The 11,024-nt window shown below is 50.5% G+C and overlaps 1 protein-coding gene across 1 annotated transcript; it reads right to left on the bottom strand.

Moving 5' to 3' along the window:
• Nucleotides 1–382: 382 nt before the first annotated feature.
• Nucleotides 383–10,970, bottom strand: ZNF76 (zinc finger protein 76). The gene is made up of 15 exons (XM_031042916.2): nucleotides 10,900–10,970; nucleotides 9,673–9,860; nucleotides 8,681–8,761; nucleotides 7,496–7,573; nucleotides 7,151–7,353; nucleotides 6,287–6,364; nucleotides 5,571–5,687; nucleotides 5,249–5,324; nucleotides 4,773–4,898; nucleotides 4,015–4,194; nucleotides 3,264–3,494; nucleotides 2,714–2,859; nucleotides 1,809–1,961; nucleotides 1,584–1,697; nucleotides 383–1,266 (listed from the first exon to the last, which is right to left on the bottom strand). Exons 2-15 carry the CDS (start codon nucleotides 9,743–9,745, stop codon nucleotides 1,162–1,164), a joined length of 1,761 nt encoding a protein of 586 aa, XP_030898776.1. The 5' UTR covers nucleotides 9,746–9,860; nucleotides 10,900–10,970; the 3' UTR covers nucleotides 383–1,161.
• Nucleotides 10,971–11,024: the final 54 nt, after the last annotated feature.

The following is an 11,024-nucleotide window of genomic DNA, read 5'->3' on the forward strand; positions in this document are numbered from 1 at the left end:
CTGCAGGATTCCTTCACACTTTCCTGTATTGACACAACTCCCTCAATCTAGGTTTGCAGGAGTCCCGGGAAGCCAATGCCTGATCTGAGACAAGATTCAAGAGACAGCTCTCAGCCCCTCTAACACACACTCTGGGAGCTGAGAGCCTGCAATATATCATGCTAATTGCCCTCCTCAGTAGCTTTGGCAGGACACAGTTGGCCAATTCAAAACCAGATGATCTTGAAGGTCTCTCCCAAACAAAACCATTCTGATTCTATGAATTCTACAAATCTCCAGAACTTCCTTAATCCTGACCTGGTAACACTCATCCCACCCTCCTCCAGCCTCTGGCCCTGGGAACTGAAAGAGAAGGTGCTTCTTTTCAGAAAGAAAAGTTGTAGTTTGTTTTTATTTCAACTCAGTATTTACATCCAAGCCTGGCTCAGCTGCTTGGCTTTGGTGGAGGGAACGCTGGGCTCTGCTCCACAGCACTGAGTCTGCCAAGGAAGTTTGCTCAAGAGTTGTGACAGAGATGGGAGAATTCCTGTTGAAGCCAGCCTGGATGCTCATTCCGTACCAGATCACTGCTCCACACACAGAGCCCTGGACAGCCCAGGCTTGATTCCATGGGGCTTCAATGCTTCTGTACATATGCTGCCCACATGCCCCTTACCTGAGGGGTGGGCAGGAAAGAGAAGCTGTTCCTAGAGGGAGAGGGCAGGAAATGTGCCTCTCCGAAACTATTTTGCACACTGAGACTGCTGAGATCCCTGTGGCTTCACCTCTGCTGTAGAAGACTAGCAGGTCTTAGAGCTCTTAGCTGTGAACTAGAAGACACTATCTGCCATCTCCTCCAGACAGAGGCAGTCAGTGCTCAAGGCAAGGAGCAGCAAAGGTGCTCTCAGAGCCCAACAGTGGAACCTCCAAGAGAAGGCAGCAGCCTTTGACACCCATCCTTGGAGGTAAGAGCCCATTGAACAGGGTGACTCCTGTAGCCCAGCACATCAGCTCTCACCAGCTGCATGGTGCAGCCACTGGCTGCTGCTCTGACACCTTCCATTGCTCAGGTACTGCACCTCTTCTCCATGCTGGCCATCCTGGTTCCAGCAGCTCCCACCATCCCTGTGGAGAACAGGCTGGGGCTGCCTTCTCTGCCTGCCTGGGAGGTTCTGCAGGGGCTCAACACCCATTCTCAGACACAGCTGCATCAAGTGTCACAGGTTCATATTGCATTGCTGCTGCAGCCATGCTGATGGCTTCCTCCAGGCTCTGCTGCTCTTCTAGCTAGGAGGAAAGAGAAAGAGAACACTGTGTTCCAAAAAGGTGGTCTCAAGAGGTGGGGGCTGCCACCAGCAGAACAGAGGTGTGAGGGGTTGGCAGTGGGTGACACAGGTATGAAGCAGAGGGGCAAAGCAGAAACGGGTTACAAAGGAGCATATTCTGCAATCCAAGGAGTGTATCCCTATTCTCCTCTATACAAAGGGTACCTGGGAGTGAAGAAGCCCTAGGCAAGAGGTGATGCAGCAAGAGCACAAGGGAAGGTGCTGAAGCCAGTGGGGGGATGGGGGAATGAAGGGAAACATGCAGGAACTGTGTGGTACCTGCACTGCGATGTGGGTGCCATTGGCAGTAGCCAGCAAAGCCACCTGCTGATGACGGAGGGGTGTGATGGCTGATTCCTCAGACACGACTGCCCCAGAAGTGACTATGGTAACCTGGAAAAGTTAAGATTAAAACCGCATCATGTTTAAACAAACCAATGCAGTTGCCTTCCAGCAGGCTGTTTCTCTGCAGGATAAAAGGGACATTCCCAGCTTTGTCTGTACCGGCAGTGTCTCGATGCCATTGGTGTTGGCCACAGTCACGGTGTGTGTGTCCTCACCCACCAGCTCCTCCTCGGGCGCAGGGAGGGGACTGCTCCGTGTCACCATGCTTACAGCACTGCCCAGGGCCTGCAGGTCTTCCTGTGACAAACTGACCTGGGTGGAAGCACAGTAGATGCTCTCAGCTGGGATGGCTTCTCAGGAAGCCTTACACAACTGCCAAGTCTAGCACACAAAGGTCTCACTAAGGGTAAAACATTCTCTCCACGGCACAAAGAAATCCAAAGACTTTGTCCAGGGGAGTGGACAGGATCAATTCGGAAGACTTCAGGGCTCCAGCCCCTTCCCCTTATCCTGCACGTCCCCTTCCCACTGAGTGTCTTCTCTCCACGCTCTGAGGGCAGCTCCTGCACTGCTGCAGCAGGGAGCACCTCAGACTGAGCAGAAAGAAGTGTTACTCGTGGTGTCTGTTTCCTTTGCCCCATGCCACAGAAGGGAGTTTTCCCAGTTGGAACACAGGCAGCTGGTGGAGGGAAGTACAAGAAAAGCACTGCTGTACCCAATGAAAAACCAATCTCCAAATCCAGCCTGTGTCAGCAGGGACTGGAAGCTGCATCCTGACTGCTGGTGGGAAGGTGAGGGCTGCCAGGCACTCCAAGCCTGGGCAAACACCCGCAAGACCCCAAGTTAGGGAGCAGAGGACCTTTCTTTACCCTTCACACCCAGGCTGCAGCAGTGGAGTAAAGCTGTAAGGAGGGAGCCCTCAGGACAGACAGAGCCCATGAAGCCATGAAGGCTCTGTTTTATGCTGATAAAAAGCCATGAAGAGAACACCACGTCTGGGTAGAGGCAGATGTCACCCAGGTAACTGCTGTTACCCACATGCTGGAGGCTGTCAGTGTCCATACCTGCTGTGTCTCATTCTGAGAGATGATTGAGACCTGTGCAGCTATTTCATCTTCATCTTCCTCATCCTCTTCATTTTCTTCTATCTCTGACAGGAACGCAGTATGCTGGCTCTTTAGAGGGGAGCCCCTCTCAGCAGCAGCAGCAGCTGAGTCAGGAAAAGCAAAGAGAAAAAAAGGGGTGAGATGTACTCATCAGAGTGTGAAGGCACACACCTGACCCTGGGACCTATCTGGTGCCAGCACAGAGGATCATGACAACAGCCCAGTGTTGGCATAGGAAGGAGTCTTTACCTCTCCCTGTACTAAAGAATAGGCAGGAGCCCATTCCCAACCCGTGACATAGAATAAGTACCATGGGAAGCCCATTTCTCTTGTCTGTGACACAGATCTGGGTTTTATAAGGGAGGCAGGAGGCCACAGCACAGACCCACCTCTGAGAGGAGAGCAGCTGCAAGCTCTTGCTGTTACTACTCTCCCCTTTGCCACGTTCCTGATGCAGGAATGACCCAAAAGCCTGTCGTAGGTGACAGGACAGTGGTTGGTTGCTCACCCTCCAGCTGCTGCTGTTCGTAGAGGGCCTGTTCACTCTCCTCCGTGGCCTCCACTTCGTGGCTGCTGCGCTTGTGCATGGCCAGCGTGGAGGCCTGGCGGTAGGTCTTGCCACAGCAACTGCAGGTGTAGGGTTTGCAGTGGGTGTGCACCACATGGTGTTTGTAGAGGCTGGAGTACTCAGTGAAGCGCTTCCCACAGCCTGGCACAGTGCACATGTACGGCTTCTCTCCTAGGGTAGATGCCACAGAGCAGAGCTTGACCCACTCACCCTCCTCATACAATCAACCAGGTTGGAAAAGATCTTTAAGATCAAGTCCAACTGTTCCCCAGCATTGCAAAGGCCACAACTAACCCATGGCACTGAGGGCCTCTGCTACGCGCTGTGTGAACACTTGCAGGGATGGTGACTCCAGCACTGCCCTGGGCAGCCTGTTCCAATGCCTGAGCACCCTTTGGGGAAGGAATTGTTCCTAATGTCCAGTTTAAATCTCCCCTGGCGCAGCCTGAGGCAGTTTCCTCTTGTCCTCCTCATGCCCATGAAGAGCAAATAGCTGGAGACAGACCAGTGAAACAATAATCAGCCCAATAAAGTGATTCCTGTTTCCTGTAACTCTCTGGCTACCCCCAGATCTACCCCTGCAATGCCTGGAAATGCCATTTCAGTCCCACAGACTTCCCAGCTGCCACAGGCTGTCAGTACAGCTGGCTGACTGGGGAGGAGCTGCCTGTGCTTCCCCCTTTCCTCTTACCTGTGTGGATTCTCATGTGGTTCTTGTAATTGGTGGCACTGGTGAAACCTCTCCCGCAGTTGGGCTCAGGACACATGTACGGCCGCTCTCCTGTGTGCGTTCGGATGTGAACCTTCCGGATGTTGGATGTGGTGAAAGAGCGGCCACAGCCCACAAAGGGGCACTTGAAGGGCCGCTCACCTGCATGAAGAGTAATGTGGATGAGAGTCCTGCTACAGTTCAGCTACTTGGAATGCCCTGGACATCATGGAATGGCTTGGGTTGGAAGGTACCTTACATCTCATCCCTTTCCAACCCCTGCCATGGACAGGGACCCCTCCACTGGAGCAGCTGCTCCAAGCCCCTGTGTCCAACCTGGCCTTGAGCACTGCCAGGGATGGGGCAGCCACAGCTGCTCTGGGCACCCTGTGCCAGCGCCTCAGCACCCTCACAGGGAACAGCTTCTTCCTTAGATCCAACCTCATCTTCCCTCCTCCACAGTATTACAACAACAAGACCTCAATCAGATCCAAATGCTGGCATATTTCTCTAGCAGCACTGGCACCACTACCCCTTCTGCTGTGTTGTTTGTAACATAGTCAAGAATCTCCAGTACTATTTCTACAACCCATCTACTTCTGTTTGAGGACAGCTTCAGGTCTGCCTTCTTTCACCCAAGATTCATAAAGGCACATCCTGGACAAAGGCTGAAGCTGTACTTGGAGAATCGTGGAGGACCCTTTCAAGAAGCAGCTCAGCCCTCCTCCTGTACTGCTCACCTGTGTGTGTCCGGATGTGTTTCTGAAGATCCCCAGAGGTTTTGAAGGCTTTGCTACACACATCTTCTGGACACTTGTATGGTTTCTCACCAGTATGCGTTCTCATGTGGCTCTTCAGCCCGTATCCTGTCCAGGAAAGAAACCATGATTAAATTTTTACCAAGAAGGAAATAACATGGCAAGCTGTGTGTCACCTCTCAGCCCATGCATTTTTGGATGTCTGTCCTGTGCTTGCATAGCTGGTGAAGAAATATCCAAACAGCCTCACAACACAACTGACAACTCAGCTGCTTCTTGTAGCTCAAATCTGTCCATCATCAATCAAGTCTCAGACAGTCTCCTATGATACAATTCCTTCTCGAACGGCTTTAAAAGCTATGCTCATTATGCTTGGCTGGAAAAAGGGCCAGGGCTGATGCTCAAGAGTGGTTTGGACTGGACAGAAAACAAAATTTACTCAGAAGTGAAACTCCTACCTGTAGCAAATGCTTTCCCACAGCTTGGGAAGTCACACGTATACGGCTTGTCACCCGTGTGAACACGTTCATGGACCTGGAAAAAGAAAGAACAGGTCCCTAAAATGAAGTCCAAGACAAGGAGGAAAGGATAGAGTGTGGAGAAATCTAGCTGGTGGGGAGAATCTGAGATTCTCTGCTGGACTTCACCTTGGGTAGTTACACATCTGGATCTCTTGGTGAGCCAAGCATACAACTCAGGCTTTCCCATAGCAGCATTCCAACCTGGCACCGTAACACGGGGACTTGTCTTGTCTGCATGACTGGATATTATCTACTTTACCTTTAGATGATGGGCGGTGGTATAGAGGCGGCCACAGCCTTTGTACCCACAGCGGAAAGCTTTGCTGCCAGCCTGCTGCCTCTTCTCACTGCTCTGCACTTCCTCCTCCTGCAAATCCTGCCAAGAGATGTATGGGACTTAATTAAATTAGCCACTACAGCAGGTTTTGTGAATCCCATACAAATAATTCCCCTTTTTGCTATATATAAGCACTCCTTCAGTTATCCTCACAAAAAGACAGAATCATGGAATGGTTTGAGTTGGAAAGGACCTTAAGATCATCTAGTTCCAACCCTCTGCCATTGGCAGGGACCCCTTCCACTGGAGCAGCTGCTCCAAGCCCCTGTGTCCAACCTGGCCTTGAGCACTGCCAGGGATGGGGCAGCCACAGCTTCTCTGGGCACCCTGTGCCAGCACCTCAGCACCCTCACATGTCATTACAAACACAGCTTGTACACATATGATGCAACCCATGTGATGCAACACAGGTCTAGGAACCAGCATTTCCTATTTCCACCTCTGAGTTCACACTGGGTATTCTCCCAGACATAATTTACCTCTTTGTGCTTCCTTTAGCTCATTTGTAAAACCTGTAGCTAATATATTTGCTAACTTTGCAGAGAAGCCACAAAGCTTTGCTAACTACTACCTGGCAAAGTGCTCTGCATGAAGAGGAGTTTTTGGCCTAGTTTCAGGAATCACTAAGAAATTCAGACCTGGGAAGAGACATTGCTGGAGTCCTCACTCTTCCTGTGGCAGGGGTCTGTCACTCTCTCCTCTTCCTTGTCAGAAGCCTGCAAGTAAAGAAGCACAGCACCGTTCATGCCTCCTTGTACAGTGTGGAGCAGACAAGCACCCCGAGCAGGAAGCACTTATATCTACGGTGACACCATACTCTTCTCCAGAGTGAGGCCATACCACAGCAGAAAGGTCTCCATGGGCAAATCTTACTTCTGCCCAGCTGAGCACCATATCAACATGCTCCGGGTAGCCCCTTCTCATGCAACACCATGAAGATGGGAGAAAATGGCAGCACTCAAGACATTCAGATGGAGCACTGCAGTGACAACACATTAGATGTGAAGCTATTCTGGGTTTTAAGGCCTTTGTCAACCTGACGGACAGTGGTAATAACTTATGCACTCCTGACAGGTAAAATGATAGTCTTGATCTGCTGCCTGGGTAATCTGTGGAAGAGAACATCATACCCAGGGAAGCCAGGCAAACAGGAATAAAACACCTACAACGAGGGACATTTAAAGCAAGGAAGAAATCAATCCAAGCTGTACACAGCAGCTCTGCTCTTCCCAAATGTGTGCCTGCAGCAGGTTAAGGGTGGTAGGCTCAGCACTCTGCAGGAACTAGCTAGAGAATCCAGCAGAAAACTGTCCTGCTCTAGGTCCTCAAGTATCACCTATTGTGAGTGGTGCCCTCACTGGAGCCCTGTCCAGTTTCTCTTCTCAAAGGTGGCAGTGCTGAAAAACAAATACACAGAAGCACTAATGAAGGGAGGACACTTTAACCTCAGGCCACATGTGGACTACTACACCCACATCATGAAAGAAGTACTGTGTCCTCACCTTACTGGTGTACTGCTTTAATGCATTAATGGTCTCCACATCAAAGGCATCATCTTCCTCCTCTCCAGCCAACTCCTCCAGCCCAGTTTCTGCCTGCACTTCCAGGATGGTGCTGCCTGGTGGCACAATGACAGGACTGTGTATGTAGGCAGTGGAGCCATCTTCCAGCTGGACGGCCTCAAAGGTGTTGGGGTCATAACACTCTGTAAGAGGAAACCAACAAATCCAGCGTGAAAAGGCTGCTGAGTAAGAGGCACTCTTCATCTCCTGGGCTATCTACAGCCTTGGAATTCTGTAGCAGCTTCTACTCCTGCTGTCAAGGGAAGAACAGGGAACGCTCTTTACCTTTAGCTGTGTTGTGTATGTAGGCCATGCTGCCATCTTCCAACACCACTGGCTGACCATCTTCAAAAGCCACTGACTCTAAAAGAGAACAAAAAGATACACACACCTTACTGGAACACTCAGACAGAACAGAGGGGAAGCTCCTAAACCATTCATGCCCACATAGGAGGACACAGCAGGGCTGCCTGCTTACACTGAAAGTCAGCCACACCTATAGGTTTTAAGATGCCATTTGATCCCTTCCAACATTAATTATGATTTTTTAAGGCTTCATGCATAACTTTGCCACACTTCTTTAGCTCATTGGGCTAAATGCAGAGTATTACCCATTAAAAATGCCAGCTTATGTCCCACGCACAAATGATAGTAGCCTTCCAGTATCTGAAGGGGGCCTGTAAGGATGCTGGGGAGGGACTCTTCATTAGAAAGTGTAGGAACTGTAGTGACAGGACAAAGGGTAACGGGTTAAAACTTAAACAGGTGAAGTTTAGATTGGATATAAGGAAGAAGCTCTTTACTGTAAGGGTGCTGAGGCACTGGAATGGGTTGCCCAAGGAAGTTGTGAATGCTCCATCCCTGGCGTTGTTCAAGGCCAGGCTGGACAGAGTCTTGGGTGACCTGGTTTAGTGTGAGGTGTCCCTGCCCATGGCAGTGGGGTTGGAACTGGATGATCTTAAAGTCCTTTCCAATCCAAACTATTCTGTGATGGCTTTGGCACAGGCGTGTGTAAAGGAGAGCACAAAAATCCCATAGCAGGGGAAATAGATGAGAAGGAAAACCCCTCTGACTGTGTGTTTGGTGGCAGGGAAGAGGATGAAAGAGGAAAGGGGCACAGCCAAGAACACAGAGTGGGTTTCATGCAACCATTTACTAACAGAAAAGGGAGCTTTGGAGGACTTGTGATCTGTCAGACCGGCAATTGTGGGAGAGCCCACAGGTGAAACAACACTTAAACTGCTGCTTACACCACCAGCAAATTGGCCTTGTCAGATTGCAGGAAATCACAAGTTCTGTGTCCTTGCTCATTCAACCTCAAAACCAGGGGCAAGGGACAAAAAAACGTACACCTGTACAGACTTCTTAAAGCTCGAGCTAACAGTGGAGCCCCACTGATGGAATACAGACAATTGCAGTTACATTTACAACATCCTTCTAAAAAGCAGAAGGTGAATTTATGGTCCTCACCTTTCTCAACTGTCACCTGCTGGATATAAGCTGTGGTCCCATCTTCAAGTTCAATGACTTGTCCTTCAACCAGCTTTCCATCTGAAACAGTTAAAATGCCATTAGCACTGCCTGCAGAGCCCAGTCTTCCTGATCCCACCAACTGTCCCATTTGCTACATGTTCACAAGGAAACCAGTACCCAGAACAGTGAAACTGCTACTTATAGGCTGTTATTTATGAAGCTTTTCCCTGAATCCCACTGCAACATGAGGAGCCTAAGTTGCTTTCACCTGGTGCACAATGTCGGGGGGCATGTTATCACAAAACCTGGTGGTTTCAAGATAGTCCAACTCCACACGTAACAAACTTACCAAGTTTGCACAGAAAGCAAAGCAAGAGAGGAATCCCCAGGACATGAAGTCTGCAACTCAACCTTCCCATTCTACAGCCTGGGAAAAACCATATTCCTTTTCTTAGGAACAGTGGGTGGTAAAGGAAGCAGCACCTCACAACCACCAAAATCAGAGCAGGTACTGAATTTGGCACTGCTTCAGTTAGTCAACACCAAGCTCAGCCCCACTTTGAGAGAGAAAAGCGCTACTGGGAATCACATTCTCTGCATCTCAGTGAAATAAACCATCCTGCTTAGCTTCAGGGTTGGATAGAGTCCTGTAAGTCACAGTGTGAACTCCATTTTCCCAGTTATTCCAGGGCTCACTCTAGTCTGAGCAGAACCTTTATTTTCTACAGCAACACCTCTCCCATCTTCAAAGCTTTATTCCCAGCCAGAGGCATGTTTGATTTCTGCTGTATCACTGTGGAAATCTAACAGAGCTGTCAGTTTCCTGTCCAAAGGAATCATACATGGTTTGCACACCATGAGGGCACTTTTGATAAGTTCTGACTTGAATTTCAGACTCAATCAAGACACTCTGAGACTTAAACTAGATGATCTTAAGGTGCTTCCTAACCCTAACTATTCTATGATTCACAGCCCAAAGGAACCATTACCTTTGACAGCCTGCTGAATGTAGGCTGTCATCCCGTCACTAAGGGTCACTGTTTGCAGGGCCAAGCTCTCCATCCTGCCCCGATGGCTGGTCCTCAGACATGAATTTTACTTTACTCAGTGTGCTCGTAGAGAGCACCAGGACACAGAGCAAGAGGTTTGTGGGCCAGGGAGCTGTGTTCTTGTAAGCCTTGAATAAAAAAAACAATTAAATTTTGTTTTCACCCAACATATGTATAGCCACTTTTGCACATTAAGAAAGGTTTAAATGGCAAATGATTTTTCAGATTATAAAGGATTAAACTGGTCAAAAGATGTATACCAATGGCAAGCACGAGTAAATCTATTCCACAGGTAAGTATAAGATAAAGCTTATCAAGTGAGTGAATCGACACTCTTCTTAGAGACAGTGTAAACACCTCATTCAGGCCCTTCCCATCCTCCACATGATCTGCAGGAAAGGTTTACTGGACCTACAGGCTGAGGGTACATGGGAGCTTTCTCTCCTCCAGGTCTTGGGCTTCTGAGGAACAGAATTTCAGGCTATAAGCAGATGATTTAAAACACCCACACCCCGACAAGAGCATTTCGCTGGAGGCACTTTGCTGATAGATTATCTTTAAAAGCAGCTGCACTGGATTCTTCATGAGTAATCTCCGAGATAGTCTCATATTTTACCCTTTTGGTTTCCAGGAACAAGCCTGATCACTCTGCCTGACACTGCAGCACCTGTGGGCACAGCCAAGCTTTGTGCCACACTCAGTGCCCTTTAACCCAAGTGCTCCCTACACCCAGCAGACCCCTCACTCACCGCAGCAGGTTCTGATTAGCTTTGAGTGCTCCCGAGAACCATTACAGCTCATTCCCCAGCTAACACCCGGTCACAGCAGGGTCACAGAGGCCCCTGCGCTGCTGTGGCTGCCATGCAAACTGCTGAGGGGCCGCAACCCCCTGGAAGAGATGGGGCAGGCGCTGCCTGAGGCAAACCCAGCCCGGGGGTGACGGGGGCCGTGCCCTGTGCCACGGCGAGCCCTGAGGGGAGCGGCGGGACAGGCCCAAGGGCTCGGGGGCTGGCGGGGAGACCCGGCGGGGCTCCCCCCACGCTGTTACCCAGGGGCCCGGCGGCAGCAGCTCCCCAGGGCACCGCTGCCCCTCGGCCACCACCGCTGCCCCTCAGCCACCACCGCTGCCCCTCGGCCACTATCACCTCCGCAGCCTCCACCACCCACCTGAGGAAACGCGGCTGCACCGAGTCCGCCGCCTGACCATCATGCACCGCGGTACGGCCCCGCTCACCCCGCCCCGCAACGCGCATAACGGCACCAGCCCCGCCAAGTCCTCGGCCGCCTCTGGC

This window comes from Melopsittacus undulatus, chromosome 16, assembly GCF_012275295.1.
Source record: "Melopsittacus undulatus isolate bMelUnd1 chromosome 16, bMelUnd1.mat.Z, whole genome shotgun sequence".
Classification (NCBI taxonomy): domain Eukaryota; kingdom Metazoa; phylum Chordata; class Aves; order Psittaciformes; family Psittaculidae; genus Melopsittacus; species Melopsittacus undulatus.

Bases quoted from the DNA above. Each gene is read 5' to 3' on its own strand.
- ZNF76 (XM_031042916.2), bottom strand. From the start codon at position 9,745: ATGGAGAGCTTGGCCCTGCAAACAGTGACCCTTAGTGACGGGATGACA. The intron at 6,365-7,150 runs GTGAGGACACAG...CTTTACTTGCAG, and splicing joins TAAAGCAGTACACCAGTAAG to GCTTCTGACAAGGAAGAGGA. The intron at 2,860-3,263 runs GTGAGCAACCAA...TTCCTGACTCAG, and splicing joins CGAACAGCAGCAGCTGGAGG to CTGCTGCTGCTGCTGAGAGG.